Consider the following 25,807-nt stretch of genomic DNA (forward strand, 5'->3'; position numbering starts at 1 on the left):
CTGATGAGAGGGAGGTCTGGGCTTCTCTGCTTAGGCTGCTGCCCCCGCGACCTGGCCCCGGATAATCAGAAGATGGATGGATGGATTTAAATGAAATGGAGTTGAAGTACAAAACAAACGTCTAAAACTTTGGTTAAAAATCAAAAACCCCACTCTTGAGTGTGTGTGTAGTGTATAATGTTGTAAAATGAAGTTTGCATTAGTTCCACATCATACAGCACAGTGCTGAATTGTTATGCAGTATATTTACATTTTGAAATATTTATTACTATATTTTTATGATTTGCGGCTTTTAATAAAGCAGTGATCGCTTCATGTGTAGGTTTTTATTGGTTGCAGGGATCAGCCACACGGCCGGTGAATAGCAGCGTGTTGATGATGGACTCTCTGATGAGCACCAGGAACGGCCGGTCAGCTGTAAAAACCTCCCTGTACGGATTGAAGGAGCGTCCGACGGCCACCACAGCGGTGGCTGCTGCCGCCTCACTGCCCTCCTCATTCACCTGCAAACCAGCACACACAGTTGCTTATTAACTAAAATTAAGACCTGTGTCTGAGAGCGGAACTCGTATAAATGCATCTCTCTGAATTTATATCAACTGTCAGGATACCAATATGGATTTAGATGCTTATGTTTTAATACCAAACGAAATGATATATAAAAAAAGGCCCAAAATAACATTTATGGGAAAAACATTTTTTCCAAAGACAAATTGTTCAAAAACCATTTAAAATGGAAACACTACAACTCAAATGTGGTCATTCATTACAGAAGCATCCCCTCACCCCGTAGTCCTGATCATAGGGTGTTTGTACAGATGTATGTAGCCATCACCCACCAGTTTGTCATGTTTTTTTACCATCTCAGGACTGAAATAACCAAGAAAACCTGCAAGCTCATAGGACAACAACTTGTTTTTATACTTCTGCATTAGCTTTGCTTTCCAGACCTGGAAGCTACGCTGATCATTCAAATACAGTCAATGGTCCTGACCCACACTTAAGGACCTGTATAATGTAAAACATACTCTAAGTGATGTGGATAGTATTTGACTGACCTCCAGGAAAGCTTTATGGAAGGCATCTGAGATGTAGAGGCCAAAGTTGCTATCCTCCAGCATCCCTGAAACACAAACAGAAGGAATTGTGTGGTTTTTCTTAACTGTTCATTATAACTGCCGAAATCAAAACCAACAACAGGTCAAGTTGACTTTTTCTGCTTCCCTTCTATATTCAGAATAAAATATAAATTCCACTTAATAGAAGCCATCAAAAAACACCATGCTGCAGGTGTCCTCCATTTATGTTTGCATCAAAACTTGATTTAAATGACATGAATCTTTAGAAAATAATATAATTTGGTCTTTGGACAGTTACTCTCTCCAAAGTGTCATGTGGTAAATAAGTAAATAAATCAAAACTTCCTTTCGTCCTGATTCATGCTCAATCATCCAGGTAAGTAAATCCCCAAAAGTTGATTCTGTTCATCTGGACGAAGCGTTTTCAGTGAGAGAAACGTTTCGTCACTCATCCAAGTGACTTCTTCGGTCTCAGCTGACTGCAGGTTTCCCCAACCTTATAAACAGTACATTTGCATAATGACTGAAACTAGCACCACTGAAAGAACAATGTGCTGTGAGGTCAATTCCTTTATCATTAATATGCAAATTCTCATGACCATTGATCAACAACCACTGATCAGAGCTCATTGATCAAATGAGTGATGACTGATCAATGACCATGAGTACCACTCACAGAGAGTTGGGGAAAGGCTGCAATCACAGCATTGTAAGATGGTGAAAGATGTACATAAGGTTGCATCTTACAATGCTGTGATTGTAACTTCCTTTCATTAATTATAAATCCCCAAAACGTTCAGACTATTAAATGTTTGGACAAAATGTATCGTGTTTGACCAGACTGACCAAATACAATTGAATAACTTTTATATAATTATATTTGATTATGTAATGGTATAATCAAAAATAATACTCAAATTCACTTTTAATCCAGTTGATGTGGACTTTGGACTGAGATCTAAAGTTCAGGTTTAAGTACCTGGCAGGCTGGCCTTGTCAGAGCTGAACAGGTCAGTCAATCCCATTTCCTTAAGCTTCTCCTTCAAGCTGAAGCTGTGCTCCACCTTAAAGCGAGGGACCTCAACAGAGACGGTTGTTTCACTCATCTGATCCAACCAGCTATTCAGTTTTGCCAGGTCCAGACTCTCCTCCACCTCAACAAACAAGTACACATAGCACAGAGGTGAAGTACAACAGCAATGTAATATGCACCAGTCAACATTTGACTCTTAAATTACTACATATCTTTAAAAAGGCATTTTTTCTGCAGCTCAAAAATAAAGAAAAAGTAGCAGGACAAAAGACCAAAAGTTTTTATTTGTTACTTACATTCTGCATTTCTGCTTAATGTAATAATGATTCCTTATTAATTAGTCTGGTATGGCCAATTTAAGTGTAAAATAACTAGTAGGAGTAACAGGGGCACTAGTTCAATTCTGACCTGAGGCTACTAATTGTGTCCCACTTTCTTTCTCCCTGCTTCCCTGTGTGTCTTCACTGTACTATTCAATAAAGGCAAAAGAGCCCAAAAGTGTCATTAAAAACAATAATAAGCAGGATCAGTGTAGGTCTGATAGCACTAAATGGATTTAACATTAATTTATAATTATCATTTTTAAACCGTTCTTTTCCATGTTGTGTGGAAGGGACAGAAAATGTTATGGTTGTATTTTTCTAAGTCATTAACTGAAACATAATTATAAACACTAGACAAGATGAGCTGAAAACACAGAAGGATGAACCTGCTGGTCAGGGTTACCTGACTGAGTGCTGTGTCTCTGCTTGGCAGGATGATCACCATGGTGATGTCGTCTCCACGATATGGCATCTCCAGCAGCTGCACATGGTCATCAGGGAAATACTTGTACCTGAACTTGGTCTGCTGGTACATCATGTTGACGGAGCAGGTGTGACTCGCACTGACATGGAAGTCTGTGACGAACACCTGGTCTTTATCAAACTTGTTCTTCCACTGACCCTAAGAAGCAGAAAGTGTGCTCAGTTTCTTATCTTATATATCTCCTTTAAGCCCCAAGATGTTTCCAAGCTACAGATTTTGCATAGGTGCATAGACTCCATTAGAGGTTGGATGGCTGGAAACTTTCTTCAACTAAATGAGGAGAAGACTGAAGTCCTTGTTTGTGCTCCTAAAAAATTTGTACCTAGTGTTATGGAAAACTTGGGTCCACTTGCTACATTTGCCAAACCTTCTATCAGGAACCTTGGTGTTACTATTGACTCAGCTCTGACTTTGAACGCTCATGTTAAATCTCTGGTCCGCTCCTGTTTTTATCACTTGAGAAACATTGCTAAACTGAGTCCCATTGTATCGCGCTCCGAATTAGAAATTGTCATTCATGCATTTGTTTCATCTCGTCTGGATTATTGTAATTCTTTGTTTACGTGTTTATGTAAAGCCTCTTTGGAGCATCTGCAAGTTGTTCAGAACGCTCCTGCAAAGCTTCTGACCAAGTCCTCCAAGTATTCCCATGTCACACCCCTGCTGATTCAGCTGCACTGGCTCCTCATTAAATTCAGAATCCAGTTTAAGGTTTTGACCTTGACTTTCAGGGCTCTGCATGGACAAGCACCAACATATATCAGTGAACTTTTACATCCATACATTCCCAGCAGGTCCCTGAGGTCATGTGACCAGGGCTTGCTGGTTGTCCAACACACGAGGCTGAAAACAAAAGGCGACAGAGCTTTTGTAACTGTGGCCCCCAGACTGTGGAACTCTCTCCCTTTGAGCCTGAGATCTGTGGACTCAGTGGTCGCTTTAAAAAACAGCTAAAAACTCATCTTTTTAAACTTGCTTTTGGTTGATTTTTATTTTTATGTTTTAGCTTCTGTGAAGCACTTTGTGATTTTTATCTTGAAAGGTGCTATACAAATAAAATTTTACTTTTACTTTTTACTTTTATATAATATAAGCTCCCTGTTGGCTCACTCCAAGTCTAACAATTCTGACGTTCCCACCTGACCCCATTAGCAAAAAACAATTGCTTTTGTTTTAGTAACGTAGCATGTTTAATGAATGTATATCCCCTGATACTGATACTCAGAGTTTAGAGAAAGCAATTATGCTGTGTGTTTCCCTCCATACCATCACCCCCAAACAATTTTGCATTCTGTGCCTGTAGCTGAAAATGTATGTGGCTGTACTGAAAACATCAGGAGGGTTCAAAAAGTAAAAATAAAACCACTTAAAAGGCTTCGTAACTTCACTAAAACAAATAAAGTAAACGTCCAAAAACAAAAAGCTGTTTCATAGACTGGACTGGAGCGTGCCTTATCCTCACTACATGAAATTTACTCACTGAGACATAAGTGGAAGCTATAACGCGCCCATCAACCACTAATCCACGCACTGCACCAATGTGCTGCCCAGAGATTAAATTCCTCAGTTATTTTATGTCTTTAAAAATCTTATTTCAATCTCAAATCTTAATCTTAAAATACAAAGTTTCAAAGGGTAAGGTGTTTTAGAGTGAGATAAAAATGTAATACGGATTTTAGGAAATGCAGCGATATTTCCATTAGAATTCCATGTTTTGAGATGATGGTCCTGACTAACGTATAAATATTCCCTTCTGGTTACTTTCTATAAGGATATTAGAAAGTGTAAAAACAAGGAAGAACTTTTTACATTTTGATCAAATTGCAGCATTCATATAGCACCAAATCACAATGACAGCTGCCTCAAGGCACTTTACAGGTAAAAACCCTGCAATAATGATGTATGGAGCATGCAGACAAAAATAATTTAGTGTGAGCTGCAGTTTTTGGTATTCAAGTACCTTAAAGTAGATGGTGTTCACAAGCACCAGGACTGTGGTGCGATCCAGTGACCCTTCTGGTAGTGTGTCCTGGATTCGGTTCTCTGTCTTGTTGGAAATCCAGTTATTGATGGTGACCCGGGCTCTCTCTGGGTTCTCCTACACCACAGACACAAGGTTATTAGTATAACTGGTGTAAGACAGATCAATGTCATTTTGTAAATAATGCTAAATTTGCAATCTCAGCCTCCCTAGAGATTTAGGGAAAATGGGATTTTAATGTTAACTATTTAAAGGTGCAGTAAATAAAAGTTGTCTCAAATTGAGTTCTTTTCATTATTACCTTGAAGTTGAGAGGCAGCAGTTTGGCTCCATACACTGTCTCACTAATGTTCTGGTATGTCTCGTTGAAGGTTAATGATTTGTCCCCAAACAGTCGGTTGGCAGATATTAGTTCAGTGGTTTCATCCTTCTTTCTGTATAGACGGCAGTTGAGTTTGGCAAAGAAGAAATGGACCTGATCCGATGTCTTTTCTTTGATGGTATCAAACTCGAATACCTGCAGAAAATAAAAAGTTTATTTTGAGCTACAAAATTGGCATAGCTGTGGCTCTGGAGGTAGAAGGAGTTATCTACTAACAAGAAAGTGATTCGATCCCTGGCTCCTCCAACCTGCATGCCAAAATATCCTTGGGCATGATACTGAACCTCGAGTGGCCCCCAATGCATCCATCGGAGTGTAAGTGTGCGAACGTTGGGTTAAAAGTGCTTAGGTATAGAAAAAAGTAATTGTATGAATGTATGTGAGTGTGCACTGGGAACATCAGAAGCCCTCGTTCATGAGATCTTCAATTCCCACTTCTTGAAGAACAACACTATTCCAAGGAGGCTGCAGATAATGAATCCCAGTGGTGTATGTTTCACACCTTTCAGGATCTCCTCAATGTCACTGGACAACATCTTCACTAGGATAAGCAGAGGCTGAGGATGAGTGTGATTACTGGGGGTGAAGTCACAGTTGCAGGTTTATTAACTTAACTGAAAGTTTTTCTCACAGTCTTGAGATGCTGGAGCAGCTTGTTATCCTTTTAAGAATATTCGAAAATGCCTGGAAAACCCATTTTCATGTGCTTTGTGGAGTCGGAGGAGACCTTCGACTGTGTCTCATGGGATCCTGTGGGAGGTGCCACAGAAGGTCCTCATTGCTGTCAATAAGCTGATCTTGTTCCTGATGGGTGTTGGACTTTTTCTAGCTTTGTCTTTGTCACAACTCCTGTTCATTTTTTTATGGACAGAATTTCCAAGTATTACCAAATGGTGAAAGGCTTTGGCGGTCTCAGAATATGGTCTCTGTGTTTTGTGATTGATGTAGATATATTACACCTCCCATGTCTTAGGGCACGATTCTCAGCTGGAAAAGGGTGAAGCTCTCACTCCAGATCAGGGACAAATTGCCACCTCAAGTATCTAAGCAAGTATCTTTCGGGTCTTGTTCCCAAGTGAGTGGAGAGGGGAGCGGGAGATTGGGGATGGTTTGTGGCTGCTTCGTCACTGATGCTGAAGCTGTACAGGTATGTTGTGGTGTGTGAGTGTAAAAGCGATTTACGTCCCATCCTCTTCTATGGTAATGAGCTCTGGATAGTGACTGAAAGAATAAGATCATGGATACAAACTGCCAAAATGAGTTTTCTCTGAAGATTGGCTGGCCTTTCTCTTACAGATAGCGTGAGTAGTTCAGAAAGTTTGGAGGGACTCAGAGTACAGCTCCTATTCTCCCACATCAAAAGGAGCTAGGTGAGGTAGTTTGGGTATCTGAGTAGGATGCATCTCCTGCGTGAGGTGCTTCAGCTTCGGTCTACCAGGCCATGTACAACCCTTTTAAATAAACAATCAAGATATGATTGTAGTGCAGACTTTCAGCTTTAATTCAAGGAGGTCAACAAAAGCATTGAATTAACTGTTTGGGAATTACAGCCATTTTTATGCATACCGCCCCAATTTTTACAGGCTCAAAAGTTATTGGACAGTTTAAATGTAAAGCATTTTCATGGCCCAGCAGGACCTCTTCCCCTGGTATTTCATGACAAAACTAGGCAGATTTTTAAAATCTGGAGTTGATACCCAGTGCTAAACTTCCATTTCATAGTTTTAAATTGAAACTTTCAATATGAAAGATATCTGAAAGCTAGCCAAAGCTCTACAGGTTGCCAAATAAACAGTCATGTGCTTAAAAAGGAATGCTCTGGCCAGGTCAGTAACACCAAAAGGCCTAGAAGACCAAAAAACCCAAGAGTCAAGGGTTCGATTCCACCCCTGACCATTTCCTACACTCACGCATGCTATCTCCATACTTTTCATACTCTCTAGTATGTGATTAAGGATCCTGGGGTCTTGTTCATGTGTGAGTGAAGAGTGCGATTGAGGACGGTCCTCTCCCATAAAGGCAGACAGAAGAAACCAGGATGAACTTGTATCAGAATGATGGAAAGAAAACATAATAAAGAAGGAGAGAAACAGCTCGTGATCTGAAGCAGACTGTCCCATAATGGCATGGGTATGTGGTGCCAGTGGTAAATGGACTGGTACTTATATTGCTCCTTTCTACTCAATTGTGACCCCTCAAAGAATATTCTTATACAAGTCTCAATCACATACACACATTCATGCAGTGCTTTTATCTATACCTAAGCACTTTTATCTAAAATTCAGAGACACACTCCAATGAATAGGGGAACTGAGGGGTATCTTGCCCAAGGACACTTCAACACATACGACTGTAGAATAAAGGACTGATTCACCGACGTTCCGATTGGTAGACAACCCACCTGAGCCACTCCAAACAGAAACTGCTATCACTGGTAAGATTTTAGTTTCTAATCTAAGACTGAATTCAGGCAAATATAGTGGCTCACTGAATGTGTGAGTCTATCTGCTGCAAAGATTTCACTCATGATGTGTCTGCTGTTTTGACTCGTCAACACATATATTGTGTGAAACATATTTCTTCTTCAAGCTGTTTAGCGTTTTGTGTTCTTATCTTCAGTCCTATGTAAAAATGGACGGACTAACTTTCAATTCTAAAACAGATGAAGACAGAATTATTAGTCACCCTACAAAAATATAATTTTTTTTAAAAAAGTGTCCTTTTAACAGAGCAGATGATAGCATTTCCAACATACTAGTTTCCTTCAGAAAGCATCAATTATTTCTATTTGCACACAATAACATAATTATTTCAAAGAAAACAAAAGTTTATTATTGCAAAAGTCAACGTGTATCTTTTTTTGCTGGATAACAGCCTGCAGTTTTTGTTGTACTTTTAAGCAAGTCTCACACACATCTTCTTACCAATCCCAGCCCATTGTTCTTCGGCAAATCTCCAGCTCCTCCATATTTGATAATCTTCTTGCACTGACCTTGGTCTTCAGTTCACCCCAGAGATTTTCAATCAGAATCAAGTCACAGCTTTGTGCAGGCCAGTTAATAGCATTGGAGGTAGTTCTTCACCAGAAGCGACGTATGTTTTGGGTTGTTGTTGTGTTGGAAGGCAACGCAATGACTGAGACCCAGTTTTGATGCAGATTCTTTGATGTTTTCTTTCAAAATCTCATATATCCTTTCTTCATAATTCTTGATGAGATTCCCAGTTCAAGACACAGAGAAGCATCCCCACAGCATAACACTCCCACTATTGTTTCACTTTGCAGGTGGTGTTAAATTAAAGTTATATTTTGATTTATCTTTGAAATGCTTCATATTAGAAAATAGGGAAAGGCTCTGTTTTAGCACGCTGATCATTTTAATTCACATAAAGCTGGATGTTAAGACCTACCAATACTGGTAAATTTTGTTTTTTTCTGAAATTATCTTATTATTGTGTGCAAACAGATTTATGATTCAAAATGCTATATTGAAAATCCCTTGGTCTGTTAAAAAAGCACATGGGAACATATTGACAAAAGCTTTGGGGTGGGGTGCGGTTGTCTTCATCTACAACTAAAGAATCACAATGATGCAGCATTTCACCTTCATGATCTGCTTCAGCGTTTCATTGCAAGCTCCGAGTTTGGTCATGGCGAATGCGGTGGAGATGCTGATGGGGGACATGAAGATGTTAGACTCGGGGCTCCTGCCAAGAGCCAGCTGTTTGTACAGTGACAGAGCAAAGCGTCCATTGGCCTTTGACAGTTCCCATACTCGGGGATTGGTGAAATTAGGGACTGCCTCAGGCTCCAGCGCTGGGCCCTCAGAGAGCTCAGGTTCAGGGCTGCGATAGACACAGTATGGCTCCAGAGAGAGGTCCTTGGGTTTGGCAGAGCAGATGTCTATAGCGATGGCAACAGAGAGGAATGGCAGGAACACCAGAACCAACAGGCAATCGGCAAACCTCATCCTGGAAAAAGGACGAGCAAGAAGTGAGCTTATAATATTGCAGCTCAGTCCATTTGACTTCAGTTTTCTAAGTTTTTAATTGAAGTCTGTCAATTTCAAGCATAAGACCTTTTTAATACTACATACAATTGAGTGCATTTTTCATAAACACTTAAGTCAGAATGAAATCAACACTGGATAACTCTCTTGAAAGAGTAGTTGTAAAACAGCTAACTGATCATACGCATAGGAATGTTTTATTTGAAGAGTTTCAGTCAGGTTTCAAAACAGCGTTCGGGAAGGTTGCAGATGATCTTCCTATGGCCTCTGACAGTGGACCCACCTCTGCGCTGGTCCTGCTAGACCTCAGTGCAGCGTTCAATACTGTTGACCATAATATTTTATCACAGAGATTAGAGCATGCTGAAGGTATTACAGGTACTGTGTTGCAGTGGTTTGTACCATATCTATCTAATAGACTCAATTTGTTCATGAAGAGTCTTATTCACACACCAAGGTTAATTATGGAGTTCCACAGGGTTCAGTGCTAGGACCAATTCTGTACACATTAAACATGCTTCCCTTAGGCAGTATCATTAAAGGCATAGCATAGCATAGCATTTTCACTGCTATGCAGATGACAAACAACTGTATCTATCCATGAACCCAGATAACACACACCAATTAGTTCAATTGCAGGAATATCCTAAAGACATAAACACCTGGATGAACTCTAATTTCCTGCTTCTAAATTCAGACAAAACCCCTAAACGTCTAACCAGTGTCTAACCAGATACTTACTTTGGATGGCATTATCTTGGACTCCAGTAACACTCTGTGGAACCTTGGAGTTGTTTTTGACCAAGACATGTCCTTCAATGCACATATTAAACAAATATGTAGGACCGTTTTCTTCCATTTGCACAATATCTTTAAAATTAAGAATATCCTGTCTCAGAGTGATGCTGAAAAATTAGTTTGTGCATTTAATCCTTCTAGGCTGGACATTTGTCATTATTATCAGGATGTCCTAAAAACTCTGTGAAAAGCCTTCAGTTGATCCAAAATGTTACAGCAAGAGTCCTGACAGGGACTACAAAGAGAGAGCATATTACGCTCTCTTGTTGGCTCCCTGTTAAATCCAAAATCAAATTTAAAAGCCTTATCCTTACAAGGTCTTAAATAATCAGTCCCATCTTTTCTAAAAGACCTCATATTACATATAACCCCAATAGAGCATTTCACTCTCAGACTGCAGGGTTACTTGTGGTTCCTATGGGATTTAAAAGTAGAATGGGAGGAAGAGCCTTCAGCTTTTAGCCCTCTCTTCTCTAAAACCAGCTCCCAGTTTGGATTCAGGAAACAGACAGCCTCTCTACTTTTAAGATTGGGTTAAAATGTTCCTTTTTTGATAAAGCATATAGCTAGGGCTCAATCAGGTGACCCCGAATCCTCCCATAGTTAGGCTGCAATATGCCTAGGTTGCTGGGGGAGTGTTTCTTCTTCACTCACTATGTGTTTATACACAACTCTGCTTTTAGTCATTAATTATTATTCATCTCTGGCTCTTTTCCACAGCATGCCTTTGTCCTGTCGCCCCTCTCTGAGCCTGGTCCTGGCAGAGATTTCTTCCTGTTAAAAGGGAGTTTTTCCTTCCCAGTGTCACCAAGTGGTTGTTAATATGGGATCATTTAATTGTTGGATTTTCTCTTTTTTTTCTGTATTCTTGTAGGGTCTTCACCTTACAAGAGAAAGCGCCTTGAGACAACTATTGTTGTGATTTGGTGCTATATAAACAAAATTGAACTGAAGTGTAGTTTTGGACTCTGTGATTGGAATATAGTTTTTTGATGTACTGTATGTACATATATGGATGTGTATACCAACTTATCCATTGATCTATTATTTTGTATGTCTTTTATAGAATGAACATACACTATTGGAATAACAACAACACAAATAGAATACAGCTCCTTCCATCTCTGTCATCTTCAACTGCTCATTTATACAAAGCTGGATCTTCTATCTACCATCAGCTCTTTTAGCCAAACTTTCCAAACACTGCTAGCACAGAGCTACCACAGAGACAAAAAGCAATCTAAGAGCGAACTAAAATAATCCCAAGGCCAGTGAACTTCATATAACACAGAACACCGGGAACATATTCTTACACATGTCGAGCATTAACTTTGCTAAAAACAGCAGCCAGGATCAACAAAAATACAATATACTCTTTAAACATCAATGCTGAATACAAAGCTAACATAAACGTAATCAGATTCAAGTCACAAGCATGTAAAGTTCAAAACAACCAGAAATATTTTCCCCATCAAGCACCAGATCATCAACATTTTTAAAATAAGACATTTCCTTCACTAAAGCATGTTTGCTGTATGGCATCACAAACACAATATTCTAGTCTAGTCTACCATATGCACATTTTACTGTTATAGCAGAAAAAGAATAAAGTCAAGCATTGGGTCTTACTTGAGCAGGTAGAGCTGTGAGCGTTCACACAGGCAGATATGTGCAGTTTGAGCTGAACTCAGGTCAGTGTCCTGCAGAGCACACAAACAACAAATCAACCTTTGAGACATTGATCCACTGTTAGTTCAGCCATCAACAGAAAGACTCATTCGCCCACACACTGACGACTGGACCAGTCAACCCACAACAAAACATCCTCAGAAAAACAAATTCTTTACCACTACTGGAACAAAATGTCTTCTTATGATCACAAATCATATATTTAACCTCCTAGGACCTGCCGTCCACACATGTGGACATCACATTTTGGGTTATTTAGACCAAAATACTCAATTTTGCTCTTCAAGGGCCTGATATCCATTTACGAGGACATTATACTGCTACTGTTCTATCAAAATTTTAGAGGAATATCCTCATATGTGTCTCTGATTTTTCATAAAAACAAAAATAAGGTAAAAAAAAAAAAAAATCTGTTAATTCTTTGTTTTTACATTTATCGGGCCCCAATATGCCCAAATATCAAAGAGAAATTAAATATGCATGCCGTGGAAGAGTTCGGGTCTTAGGAGGTTAAATATTAGATTTTATGAAAGATTTTAAGAAACAATTCTCGGAAAATGTTACATTTGAATTAAAACAGGTCTGACTTGGTGAAGTACCTCAGTTCATCCTCTGTCTGATAAACCATCTTTAAACACCCTTCTCTCCAAATACTTCGGGACTCTTTTAGTCTTTACCTATACAGGAAAGCTGTGTGAGAGAGAGCAGGGGGACAACACAACAAGAGGCAACACAGGGCAGATTTAAACCCGGGCCACTTCGACAGCAAATGGGCCAACTGCTCACCCTGGTGAGTTAAACCATGGCCCCAAACCAGATTACTTCTGACTGTCTGTATGTGAAAACAGATTTCAACAGCAGGTGGTTGGACAGTCAGTGTTCAAGGTCAGGGCTGTGTACTATGAAAAGGCCATGTTAGAGATGTCCTCTGAGCTTCAAGGATTACTTGTAAAAACATTGGCCCTCATTTCCTGTAGTGGGTGTCATTTACGAACAGTGCATAGGCACAAATGTCTGCATAAATCATGCATACAAACATTTCATGGAAAAATCTGTTATTTATCAATATTTGCATACCTGGATTTGTTTGAACTTGGCAAAGAAATCAGCAGCCTGGCTGCCTTAGGAATCTATACACAAGCCTTTAAATTTACTACCACTACTACGATAAGCAGTAATAAATATATTCATTGTTGCCTTTCAGTCATTATTTACAGTTTTCCATAAGCCACAAAATGCTCAGAATTAAAGTTAAAAACAATGAAGCCTACAAATTAAGCTAACTAACCTGGAGGGCATACAAGAAGGTTTGGAAGGAAACAACATCCAGCACAATATAGACAACTTTATTAAAAGGAGTTGGTGCCCCAAGATGAAGTGAAACTCAAAATACAATGCCACAGAGCTCTCAGGCCAGAGTAGTGTAGCCTCAGTCAATGGTTTGTATGCTTCCAGGAATTTCAAACCAAAGAACTGATGCTCCACACTGCATGGAAAAAGGAGGGGATACTCCGTGGTGACTGGAGGACACATTTTGAACATGATTAGCCCACAGAAGCTCTGGCAACGTTGTGGGGGAGGGAAATCCAATTCCAAAGACCGCCTCCTGCCAAACAACATGTGTACAACAGCGGGCTGGTAATGTACAGCGGTGCAAGCAAGGCAGCAGAGGACTTAAAAAGGGGATCCTGATTAGTCTGGAGAAACCAAATGAACCTGCTGCACAGGATACCGCAGAGGTGAGACAGAAGAGGGGTTGGCAGCAAGCCGGGAGATGACAGCCAACAGTCGCCAGGACACGATCAGAGAGACTGCAAAGCTTCAAGGGGCAGCACTAAGTCACAAGACTGTAACTAAAGGCAGCAGGTTGAACTAAATGCATTACAGTAATTAGGAACTTTGTAAAAGATGAAGCTAGGAGTTAGAAAACTCCATATCAAGTAATGAACATGCTGACTACTATTTATGTGGAGTAATGCCATAGCTAATGTTTACTAGGTGGTGGTTAGTTTAAAAAAACAACAGAGTTCTGGTTTGGAAACTCTGGTGGGTGTGGCAATACTACTAATACTGGCAATACTAACTACTAACAGAGTACATTTCCAGATGACGTCTGAAATAAGCAACACCATCAGCTGCAGTTTTAATAGAATTTCCTGGGAAAACTTTATTTGTGGATTCATAAATACTAAAACAAATTGTTCATGAGACATTTTACAGAACAGGAAAATATGACACAAAAAGTCCATCAAACACACAAATCTGATCAACTTAGTAGACTATTAGTTCATTAACACACCGAGCACACCATTCAAACTTTAATGGTTTTTAAAAAGAAACCAGGTTTCCAGTAAAAAACAAAAAACAAATCGTATTAGCAACAGTCCTAAGCTCCTTGAGCAAAGCAAATTCAATATAAAGTTTGAGAGGTTTGTTTAGTCTGGTATACACGGTGTCATAAGGGTTTTGGCAGCTGTCTTAAATAGTTTAGCCTCCAGCATTTTTCTGCATCCCAGAGAATTGCCAGGACTAAAGACGGCAAATTTCCAGTGACAGCCAGTGTCCATGAAAACCAGGACGTCTATCAGACCAGCTGAGAGTACCTAGGACACACCAGGCGTTAACTATTTATAAAAGCTTAGTGCATATTACAGTTCAATATGGGGTTGCTTTACTGGTGATGTGGGCATCAGAAGAGTTTGGGCAGCTGTCTCAGGCGGCTCAGGTCCAGGATGTTTCCCAGTGAGCCCTCTGTCTGACGGAGGTTTGCCCTGACAAAAGATGGCTGCCTGTTGGAATGGTTCTTTCTGTCACTGGTGTGTGGTTCAGTGTGGTTGGCTAATAGCTGCATTTTGGGGCGCAGATCCTGGATCAGCTGACTCTGTGGGAGGAACCTGGCATTCACAGCTTCTGTCAAGGGCTCACGATCTGATGTCTCCTGAACTCCCACCTCCTTTTGCTCCACCTCATCTTCACCATCCTCTTCCTCGATCAACCCATACTTTCTCATGTACTTTCTGGTGGCCAGAGACATGTTACTAGGTGATGGCAGAGAATCACTGGTGGAGGAGGGAGTGAGACTAGAATGAGGAATGTGGCCTCCCAAGGACAGCCTGCTGAGCTGAGAGTCACTCAAGTAGTGCAGGGCAATGGCGTTGGCCTCCAGGCTCAGATCCACGCTGCCTCCTGGACACAGAGTGCTGGCTGTCGGCTCAGACACACTCAGTCTAGAAAGTACTGCTGCCGGGTTGATGCTCGCCAGAGTGCTGACAGTACACACAGAGAAAAACAGTCATAACATCGGCTATGAACTTGTTGCACAGATGCATTACATTCCAACACTGACAGGATAAAGTGTAGCAACATAGTTAAGATAAAGCAGACCCTTCATCTACCTTAGTGAGATACAAATTCCTCGATAGCTTGTGTCTTATCCGATTTAGGCTGTGCATTTGAGAGTTACACAGGGGAGTCAGGCATCTCTGATTTGTTGCCTTCAATTTCAGAGTACACATTGTGTCCAGAGTTGTATGCAGTGATGAATGTAACACTGTAAAAAAGCCAATCAACCTCTGTGGGAGTAGAGTTTAGGTAGCTGTTCTGCACATGGCGTTTAAGAACATAACAGTAAAAAAGTAATCATATCCCTAAAATGACACAGGGCTTTCAGAAAGATATCTAGTGCAACTTACTTTATTCCCCACTGCTTTGTAATGCATTACTGTAAAATTCAATTTGACTAGAAAATCTTTAGAAGAAAAATAAAACAGTGCTTTCAAGGAATACTGTTAAATGTTCAGCCATACATCAGAACAAGATGCAGCACGTGATTCAAGTGGTGGGATCACTTAAATTTCGAGAGAAGCTAACTGAGTCTAATAATAGAATAAATGCCATGCTGAGGTTGATATTTTCAACATTTACATGGACATTTAATTTAAAAAAAAAAAACAAAAAAAAACCCCTCACCCACAATAGTCATTTACTAACATGGAAAAGAGAGACTTAATGTTTAATAATCCACATTTCACCATTTTACTCTTTTTTGTAGTTGACGACGTCATATTGTTCTTTGTGATATATTTGTTTTTAATAATCAGGAGGAAAGAAGCAGCAGAGAGGCGTATAAGACTGCAACTCTGCTTCCTGGTCCCAACAATAGTCACATTTTAGGGGGGTTTAATAAATTTGGCCAGATTTCTAGAAATGAGAGCAGCTTCATCCAAAGTGGGATGAATGCCATCTCTACGAACAAGATCAGGTTTTTCCTGCAGACATTTTTTCCGTACACCACTCAGAGAGTTAGCAATTTCAGGAGAACGTGCGGCTAAACATGTCACTCCTGGTCTGATTGGGGAGGGGACCAGAGAAAACTTCACTGAAATCTGGATTCATGAACCTGTACCTAAGTTCAAGCGGCAGTCTGTAGTACAGTTGAGCAGGTTGCAGTAGGAGCCTGCAGCTCTAGATGAGTATTACTTTCATGTTTAAGCGTGGGGCACACAGATATCCATGTATGAGGCGTTTCAGTACCTGGCAGTTTCCACAGCTTCCCGATGGTTTTTGCCAGACTCTGTCAGAACTTCTTCGTCCACGTGGACTCCGAGCTGCTGCAGCTGCCGCAGTGTAGCACTGACCACCGGGTCTTCTACTGGACTCTGCTGCTGCTGCTTCTTGCTGGATGAAGAGGACGACATGGACTGGAAGGACTGAGAACAATCAGAAACTGCTGACAGACTCCTCGTCCTCCTGGATTCGTCCTCCACTTCCTGTTTGCTAGGTGACTCCTGAAGACGACTGGTGAGTTGAGTCTGAGACACATAGAGCAAAAGTAAATCTTTATATGACACGCACAGTTCGGTCCTTTGTACCCAGAGAACAAATGAACCCTGTGTTAATTCATGCTGACCGATGGAAAGGAAAAAAGGAAAGGAAAAAATAAGTAGTTCAATTTGGAATTAAAATGTAACGATACACAGTCTTCCTGTTTTAGGTTACTTTTACTGAACAGTGATGTCATTGCTCCTTTGACTGATCCTTGTGTTTTTTTTTTCTGTTAATGTTTGACATATTATGTTTTCATCAAGAGGAGGAGGGGGAAAAAAAAAAAAAAAAAAAAAAAAAATCAAGCAATTCTGTACAATAGATCCTCCAAAACGCTGTCCTACATCAATGACTGGCAACACTTCCCCAGCAGTGGGCAGTGCCAAGAGATTCATGCAGCGCTTTCTGGAAAGGAAGGGTCCATTCCTATCATTCTGACTGCAGAGTCAAACTGTTACGTTTTATTAGACCAGGCATCAAATAGGTTTGCAGATACTATTTTGTCTCACCATGAGGTTGTGGTAGAAGGTGTCCTGTTCCTCTGTAGGCTTGTACATGCTGAGACTTTCTCCCAGAACTGGACTGCTGATGTTGAAAAGAGCAAAGGCGTTGGTGAGATAGCTCCACAACAGCGGTTTAACTTTTTGCTAAACTTCAGCAGCACCACAGGCTTATTCAGTGTCACTGCAAATCAAACCATCAATTTACAAAAAGAAAACAATGAAAGCAGAAGTTAAGACCCATTAACTGAGTGGATTTATCTCAGTTACACGAGGTTATGTCAGTACTTCTGAGGTACAGAGAAATTTGAGCTAAAAATAATTAGTTTCTTTAAATGGCACCTGTTCTCACCTGTGCACACCAGGTGGGGTGCAGGGAGCTGAATGACCTCTGTCACTGTCAGCACTACCCGCAGGCCTGATGAGTGATGATGAAGAGTTTGAGGGGCTAGAAGAGGAAGATGAAGGTGGAGGCTTGGGTGTAGACGGGGGCCCAGTAGAGGAGGGAGGGTGCACTTGCTCTTCCTGATGTGAGGTGGGCTGTGCAGGACTCCCCCAGAACAGACTAGCACCTGGAAAAAGAGTGATGGGGAAAAATGGTGATGCTGTGAGCTGTAAACCTCTTCCTGGTGATTTGAGTGCTCAGTAAACACTCACCTGTCTCTACGGCGATGCTGGCCACACTCGTGGGCGTGTGTATGTCACCTGGGGACTGGTTAGAGGACTGAAGCTTCTTCTGAGCCTCCAGGAGCATCTGGACCTGCCCGATTATCAGAAAATATTAACTGCAGCAAGGATGCAACCACGTTAAACAGTACTTGTTGAAAATAGCCAGCACTACTATCCACAGAAGCCTTTAAATACAGCCACAGCTCCAGTTTCAGGCCTCTTCCTGGTTCCTTGTGCGCCAATGACAAGTCCTTGTTCTTGTTCATGACGTATGTATTCTGGTTGTGTTGTGTGGAAAGAGTACAGCTGTTACCTGAGCCTGCAGCAGGCGCAGCTGGTGCTCCTGATGGAGGAGGAGCTGGTAGGTGTCTGGTGGTACAACTCTACCAGCCTGATAACAGCACTGATTCATACAGGAGGGTTGGGAAAGCCAGGGCGAGGACACAGGGTCTGCTGCTGCATGGGAATGTGGGAAGGAGGCTGGGGGTCTGCAGGGGAAGGAAGGAGTAGGAGGGCGGACAAGTGTGCAGGGAGGAGAGTGGTGGTAGGTGGACAGGGGAGTAGAGGCATCAGGGTTGAGAGGAGGTGGGTGGCTGGAGGAGCGTGGAGGCGAAACATGTTGATGGGATGGAGAGGGGGCAGGGCAAGTGAATGATGGAGGAACAGACTGATTGGTGGAGGCAGGAGGTACAGAAAGAGTTGGATGGTTGCTAGGAGGAGGAGGAGGAGCAGGGATGAGACTAGAAGGAGAAGGATCATTATGATGGGACACGGGTGAAGCAGCAGGAGGGAGACCTGGGGAGGCAATAATGGCGGTACAGTTGTAGGGATGGTTAGAGCAGCAGGTGCAGGGCTGCTGTGGGTTGGAGTTGGGGTTGGGGGTGCTTTGAAGATAAGGAGGAGTTCTAGGAGCTGAAGAGGAGGTTCCACGTGGATGAGCTAGAGGCTTGCAGGCAGAGGCAGGATTGGGCTGAGTGCAGGTGAAGCTGGAGTCAATCAGCAGAGAGAGCTCAGGAACAGATGGCTCCACCCGCCGAGCCTGAAAGGAACAACAGATTACTGCAGAGAGAGAGACACAGAGAGACGGAGAGAGAGAGAGAGACAGACACACACACACACTTTTGACTTTTAACACCACATTAAAAAACGAAAACCACACACACACAAAAAAACAACAAAAAAAAACAAAACACCACACCCAACACAAAGTTGCTACTACATCATCAGCAACATCAATATGCACTAACCATTTACTAACCCCAACCCAACACACACACACACACACACACACACACACACAAACACACAGACAGAGAAAGACAGACACAGAGAGAAAGCCAGCGAGAGAGAGAAGAACAAAAAGTGTTTTCAGGTCACCGAAAGAAGATGACGAATGTTTTTTTTGTCAGCATGCAGGAGTGGGGACCAAAAAAGTATAAAAAGTACACATCCACATTTAAATCATATGTTGTGGATTTCTTTACACAAGGCTGGGAAAAAGGAGATGAACATGAAACATTGGATTTGCGAGTCGTGACGCACAAAAGTAAAATATTCCCAACACCTGAGCCTGAAATATCCTAAGGGCTGGGAAACCTAATGTTAAATCTGCACCGCCGCAGAACGGTCAGACCTCACATCTCACACACGTAACATGTTCCACATCTGAGCAAAACATCTGTCACACCAGAAACCACCCTGCAGTGTGTTAACGGCAGCATTGGCCCGAGCCCATTCTGTGACTGACCTGGTGAGCTGGGGTATGAGGGCTCGGGGACGGCCATGGAGAAAGATCATCATCCTCAACTCCAGAGTCCTGATCAGTTACAGAAAGGGCAGCGGCGGGTGGAGGCGCTCTGAGGGCACAAACAATCAGCACACAAGCATTAACACACTTTTTAGTCACCATTGCTAATTGTCCGACAAGTTCTAACTAGTTCATTGGCCTGCCTGCTGAAGGAGATCTGAGCTTCTCTGAAGACCTCCAACTTTCTGCTGTGATCCTCTGAAGTCAGCTCCACCTGCAGAGTCTTTCCATCCACCTGCAGTGCCTGCTGAGCATACACAGCACAGTTGATCATGAGTGAATGACTGAGGAGGAGGAGCAATAGTTTAAAACAGGTGCTGTGTTACCTGGTAGAGAGTGGCTGTGTGTGAAGCCGTCAGCAGCTGGCAGTCCAGCTGTGGTCCTGAGCCTCGACAGCGGAAGAACTGAGGAGCTCTGCGAGCGCAACCGAACACAACGAGGAGGAAGGAGCCACCGTCGGACAGCACTCTGAAACACAGCACAGCCGATCAGACATGCGCACAGGTCCAATCCACTCCTTTCTTCCACCGTCACCTCACCTGTCCTGGAGGGTGGAGCTGAACATGAATCTCAGACACCAGGCCCACACCTGAGGGTTGTAGATGTGTGTGACTCCACTCAGCCAGCTGTGGCGAGACAGGAAGCAGAAAGAAATACCCCCACTTAAGAGAAGCAACAACATCTGGGCTCACATCTGGACTGTTAGAAGTCATCTAAAAAAATCTTTCATGTCATTTTTTCTCGGTACTCCTACTTGGAGTAGAACATTTCACAAAAAATACAAGTGCCTCTCATTAATTATTCTAAAATTAAAATCAGATTTTCTTAAAATGTGAACAATTTTAAAAAGTAAAACTGCTAATCACGTCCCAAAAGAACTACCAGGTGATAATTTGGACTTTTTTTTCCCCCCAGGGTTGTTTGATGAAAGGTGAAGCTTACAGTCCGACCAGCGGCAGGCTGGAGGCTTTCGGATCAGACTCAAGCAGCAGAAGCAACTTCCTGGTCTGGTCCATGGTCAGAAACCTGAAAGGAGAACTAAGACGTCAGCAAACGTGATTAGAGGCCGCGACGTGTGGCGATGAACTCTCGCTCTCTCACCCTCTCTGTCGGCTGCTTTCATGCCCCAGCGGTCTGCTTACGTTGGTCAGACTCCTGAACAGAGCAGTCGGGATGATGGGGACACTTCTGACCGGCTCCACTTCCACGCTGACAGACGGACTGATGATTGACCAGCTGAGGGTAAACGTTGCAGCATCAATCTGCTCACAGCAGGCCACATGCCCTTTGACCTTTAGTAGCTGAGACAGATCTAGAGTCTGTCGGCTGCTCACAAACTGCTGCAACACCTAAAACACCAACACACAATAAACACAGTTTTGTATTATTGTAGAGTCTTTACCTTACAATATAAAGTGTCTTAAGGCAACTGTTCTTGTGATTCAGCCAAATCACAAGAACAGCTGAAGTGAACACCAGCAGCTGCTGTGCTCCACCTAAAACCACATCTGTGTCAGTCTAAGCATGCATATGCTAAGATCATTGTAGTAAGAAGAGTTGATCATGTGCTGCACTTGCTGCAACACAGCCACAGGGGCCAAAGGCCAGTGTACTCCTAGTGGATAAAATGTTTCCCAAATCACACGTGTGGCTCATCAGTAAGATTTCCACATTAGATTGGTCAGGTCTGGTTAACAACAACTGCCTCTGGTGCTGTTGGCCAACAGCAAAGAAAAAAGAGGGGGAAGCTGTGAAGGAGCACACTCTAGTGGACATGTAGTTGAAGGAACAGCGGTGATGAGGTGTTGGGTAGGAGTGCACAGCATAAGGAGAGAAATGCAGAGAAGAGATAGGAGTGAATTTTGGCTCACCCCCAAAAAAGGAAGTGTAGTGAACATGTACTTCAAGATGAGAGAGGAACCCGGGCTGATGTGGGCGGAAGAGCAGAGGCAGGTGCACACAGATGGACTACATCTTATGCAGAATCTGTATCTGAACAAGACATGAGACTGCACGGTGGTGTCACAGGAGAAAATATCTAGGCAGCGTCAAGTGAAGGACTGTAGACTGTAGAATGACTTTGGAAATCATTTGGAAAGAAGAGTGAAGGCAGGATTACGGTGCAGAGTTCAGGGAGAGGTTGAGACAGACTGTTGGTGGTAGGGAAAGTACAGCTGAAGTGTGAGAGAACCTGCCCTGATTGTGTTTGGTGCAGTCTGAATCACGGCAAGTGTTCCACTGAAAAATCACCTAAATCATCTTGGTGGGTCGACACAGAACCAGATCAGCCCAGTGGCATCATAGACTCCGTAACGCATCAGTAAACAGTGTCCGAGGCTATTCACACACTCGACAGGATGAATCTGTTCATAGTTGCTTAGTTTGTCCCGACACAACCTGTATTCCTTATTTAAATGCATCACCCCTCCAAAACTGTACTAAAACATCTACAATCTCACTGAGGAGTACGCAGGCAGCTCTATAAAAGCTGAGACATTTGAAACATGTTTGCCTTTTCGGATAAAACTCCCTTCTTTTCAACTTAAATGTGAAACACTTTGTGAACTCTTAAACAGCAACTCAGGAAAACATCTGTGCGGTGGCTGTAAGAGAGCCAGCATCTATCACTGAAGGCTGAGATTATATCAGATTAGAAAAGGCTACACTGGGAAATGTTTTGTCTGTGTAATCTTTAGGCAGTTTCAAGTGGCCACTAGAGGAAGTGGAAGGGCTGAAGGGTAACAAACTCACCTTGAAGCAGTGATGGAGCTCGGCCTCTGATTGGACAACAGTCTCGGTCTGAGAGGAGAATAAACAGGGAACCAGGACGTCTCCAGGCAGAGGAGCAGAGGGAACCTGACCCGAAGCTCCGGCCTGATCCCGACCCGGGTCGAAGCGATCTAGAGTGATTGTGATGCCCTCCTCATCTGAACCACAGCAACACACAGAGGACGGACAGCTGGACTGAGGTGCTCCATGCCACAGACACATTTATAAAAGAGCTGAATCAGCATTCAGGATGAGCTGAAGTTAACCTCTGACCTGAATCGACAGAAACCGTTCCCAATAAGAAACAGTGGAGGCGGGGCTTGTTACTGCGACGGGCATGACGATGCGCCAGACGAAGAGTTTTCTCTAATAGCACCAACCGAGGCTTCCTGCAGAGACACATACCTCATCTGTTGTCACTCAGCAAAGCTTTAAGGTCCACAAACCACAAAGAGCAAGAGCAGGTGGTGTTCATTCTGACAGCAACTACTCCTGTACTTTCAGTCAGTACTTAGGCATCTAAATTCTTTTAGTCTAGTTTTACTGGACTAAAAATGACAAGATTATAGTAGGTTAAATTTGTTATTGATTCAGTGACTAAAATATAAAGTGTAGAAGTCTGTCATGTTTTTATTGCTCTACGTGGTTTAAAAAAAGCATCTTATCTTCTTTGATATCAAATGTGAAAAGTATCCATTCTTAATAACCATCTTAATAACTTAGTATGCAGTCTTTTCCTTCAGCAGACTTTAGCACACGTTAGCAGACCACAAGCAGTGAGTCAAGATCTCAGCTACAGTGTGCTCTCACTACAACAGTGCACAGCCAATTCTATTGGTCAGCAAGGAAGCAGTTACCTGTGTGAGCTGAGGTGAAGGCGGAGCTTCTCGCCCACAGGGCTGCTGTCCCACAGAGCTGATCTGGATTTAGGGAAACTCAGCGGTGTCCGAGGGTTCACTGAGTTCCTGTACAGCACAAGAGAAAAGATGGGGACACTCCAAAAACAGCTTGTTATATTTCATAATAAAATGATTCACATTTTAATCAAGTCACAAAAATGTAATCATTAAAGAATGACTAAAATACGAGCTTGACAAGAAATTTTATTTTTTGTATTCAGAGTCCAAGTGTAAAAGTATATTCTGGTCTTCTTCACTGATGTTGACATAAAGTTTTTAAAGAGCTTATTCAATTCACTGTTAAATCTAGGCTAGCTATAGCTCACAGAAACTCACAGACCAGTTCAGTTTATATATCCGATGGTAAGAGATATCTGATGGTAAATTATATAGGGCTTTTCTACTCTGAGTAGCCCTCAAAGGGCCTTATACAACTTGCCTCAATCACCATTTTTCTACCTAAGTGCTTTCTATTTAATATTCATACTCCTAGAGTTGCCCAAATGGGAATGGGAGAGTGGCATCCATGCTGATTGAGGCTTGGGGAAAATAGGTCCAGAGGAAACTACAGACTGACTATAGTAAGCGTGGGTTTTCAGCAGTGTTTTGGCCTGGAAGGAATATTATTTGTTGTCGTTATCAAGCCAAGTCAAGTGAAGTCAACACGAAAGTTAAAACCTTCTTCCAGCTCAGAATCTGATCACCTCCTTCGCTGCTGTCATAAAGGGGAACACGCGAGGCTCACAGCCTGTGATATAATCCGTCCGATAACAGATCAGACCACTGCTGAACCGACAGCTTTCATTTCTCTTGTAGTTTTTGGGAGATGGGGGGTGGGTTATTAAACTATTACTTGCTGTCAAAGGAACGGGCCCTGTAACGGAGCAGCTTAATGACGACTAGCTGTGTGCTAACATTAACTCACCGTGCTCTCGCAGTCTCCTGGAACATTTCACACTGCAGACCCTGGAGGCTTCGCGGGTAGTTCATCGCTGTTGTAGCTGAAAGAAGAGACTGTGACCGCTAAATGGAGCCTGCTGTTACCGACTGCTGGGGTATTTGCGTTAGCCTAGCGATCGGGACATATTAACGCCCTTGCTACCTGCCTAAACGTAACAAAACTCGACTCTTTGGGAAGGTCTCTGAAAGATTAATAAAGTTCCAACCTTCCTGAAACGAATTTCTTGTCTGTTACTATCTTAGTAAATCGGGCCGCAAACAATCCGCAGAAAACACAGGTCGGCTACAGTTTAATTATGGCGCTGTTTCCCGACTCGACTGGCGGGGCAACAGAATCAGCCAATAGCAAGTTCCGCCGTAGCCACTCTGGCCAATGGCGTGCCGCTTCTTCTTCTTCTAATTCTAACTCTGTCCATCCTGCTCACTGGTAATGAAGATCTGAAAGTCTTCAGCTCTTCCTCCTGTATTTGAGTCAGTGCCACCATGTCCAAACGATACATCATTGCAGGTCTCACTACCATCTTGTAAACCTTCCTTTTCTTTCTTGCTGCTATCCCTCTGTCACAAATCAACACTGACACTCGTCTCCACCCACTCCACCTGCCTGCAGTCTCTTTTTCACCTCTCTTGTGCGCTGTTTCTTTAAATGGCCAGCGCGAGGTACTCACCTTCACTACCTCTGCGCCTTCATTCACACACGTATTTTTTTCTGTCTTACATTCCTCTGCTACGAAAGAGTATTAGGGCCACATAAGGAAAAAATATTATTGAACATTTCGAGGTTAAGGTCGTAACTCTATTTTGAAAAAAATAGTTGAAATGTGGCGATTACAGTTAATGAAAGGCAACGTGCCACGGCTCCTACACCCGCTTTAAAATGTCTTGTGTAGATGAGTTATAGAATTTTTTTTTTTTTAATTTATGTCAACCTCTTTAGGTTTACCTTGACCAGCAAAAAGCATGGGCTACAAGAGAAAAGTCTGAGCCAGCCAGGTGACACATGATCTATGTATGAGAATCTGTTGAATTATTTGTGTGTTCAGCTGTATCATTTTCAAGCACACAAGTAGTTTCCTGGAAAGCAGCACATGGAGGAATTATTTATCAACCTGTTATATGACACCAGTCCAACGGGCTCCTGTGTGAAGCCCAGAAATACTGTAGGTTGATTAAAGCTGGATTCCACCAAGTTCCTGCACTTCTGGGCTTTGTTAACATGTCTTGGGGACAGTGAAACACATTATTCCACACCATTTAAAAAGACAAACTGGATCAAAATAAAATATATATTTCCATGACTTTGTGCTCCCTGTGTTTCATTGTTATTTTTTCTTTTAATCGCATTGATCTTGGACTCTGGTACTTTGTAATTGATGTATTTTCAGATTTCACAGGACAAGCACTGCTAGCCTTGCTTGCACGGAAAAAACAGGGTTACTACTATACAAAGCATCCCCCTTTTCCCCAGGTTTAAAGATAAGAGGTTTTATTGTCGAATGCACAGAATAAACTGTGATTTACACCACACAATAAAATTCACTGTCACATACAAGCTAAATCTTCTAAATCCCCCCCCCCGTTTTCTGGTCAGTACACTCAATTT

General features: G+C 42.2%; 2 protein-coding genes and 2 long non-coding RNA genes across 6 annotated transcripts; 1 reads left to right on the forward strand and 3 right to left on the reverse strand.

The window, feature by feature from the left end:
• Positions 1-226: 226 nt before the first annotated feature.
• serpinc1 (serpin peptidase inhibitor, clade C (antithrombin), member 1) lies at positions 227-11,863 on the reverse strand. Its single transcript, XM_003448777.5, has 8 exons — positions 11,717-11,863; positions 8,885-9,251; positions 5,202-5,417; positions 4,880-5,017; positions 2,839-3,057; positions 2,059-2,233; positions 1,059-1,123; positions 227-503 (listed from the first exon to the last, which is right to left on the reverse strand). Exons 1-8 carry the CDS (start codon positions 11,824-11,826, stop codon positions 327-329), a joined length of 1,467 nt encoding a protein of 488 aa, XP_003448825.2. The 5' UTR covers positions 11,827-11,863; the 3' UTR covers positions 227-326.
• LOC112842652 (uncharacterized) lies at positions 9,286-11,710 on the reverse strand. The gene is made up of 2 exons (XR_003214540.1): positions 10,031-11,710; positions 9,286-9,613 (listed from the first exon to the last, which is right to left on the reverse strand). It is a non-coding gene; the product is annotated as an uncharacterized LOC112842652 (long non-coding RNA).
• Positions 11,864-13,912: 2,049 nt separating the features above from the next.
• Positions 13,913-25,780, reverse strand: stil (STIL centriolar assembly protein). 3 transcript variants are annotated; one of them, XM_003448839.5, is made up of 16 exons: positions 24,170-25,780; positions 23,203-23,310; positions 22,619-22,734; positions 22,328-22,503; positions 20,678-20,925; positions 20,519-20,602; positions 20,116-20,202; positions 19,903-20,044; positions 19,720-19,820; positions 19,517-19,625; positions 18,083-18,808; positions 17,758-17,860; positions 17,453-17,672; positions 17,110-17,185; positions 16,310-16,587; positions 13,913-15,042 (listed from the first exon to the last, which is right to left on the reverse strand). In XM_003448839.5, the coding sequence occupies exons 1-16, from the start codon at positions 24,232-24,234 to the stop codon at positions 14,466-14,468; spliced, it is 3,216 nt and encodes a 1,071-aa protein (XP_003448887.1). In that variant the 5' UTR covers positions 24,235-25,780; the 3' UTR covers positions 13,913-14,465. The 3 variants fall into 3 exon arrangements, with proteins under 3 accessions (XP_003448887.1, XP_005475710.1, XP_005475709.1); XM_005475653.4 differs by having other exon boundaries at positions 17,110-17,182; positions 19,720-19,823; XM_005475652.4 differs by having other exon boundaries at positions 19,720-19,823.
• On the forward strand, positions 16,442-20,791 carry LOC112842653 (uncharacterized). Its single transcript, XR_003214541.1, has 2 exons — positions 16,442-16,576; positions 20,492-20,791. It is a non-coding gene; the product is annotated as an uncharacterized LOC112842653 (long non-coding RNA).
• Positions 25,781-25,807: the final 27 nt, after the last annotated feature.

This window comes from Oreochromis niloticus, linkage group LG17 (assembly GCF_001858045.2).
Source record: "Oreochromis niloticus isolate F11D_XX linkage group LG17, O_niloticus_UMD_NMBU, whole genome shotgun sequence".
Lineage (NCBI taxonomy): Eukaryota > Metazoa > Chordata > Actinopteri > Cichliformes > Cichlidae > Oreochromis > Oreochromis niloticus.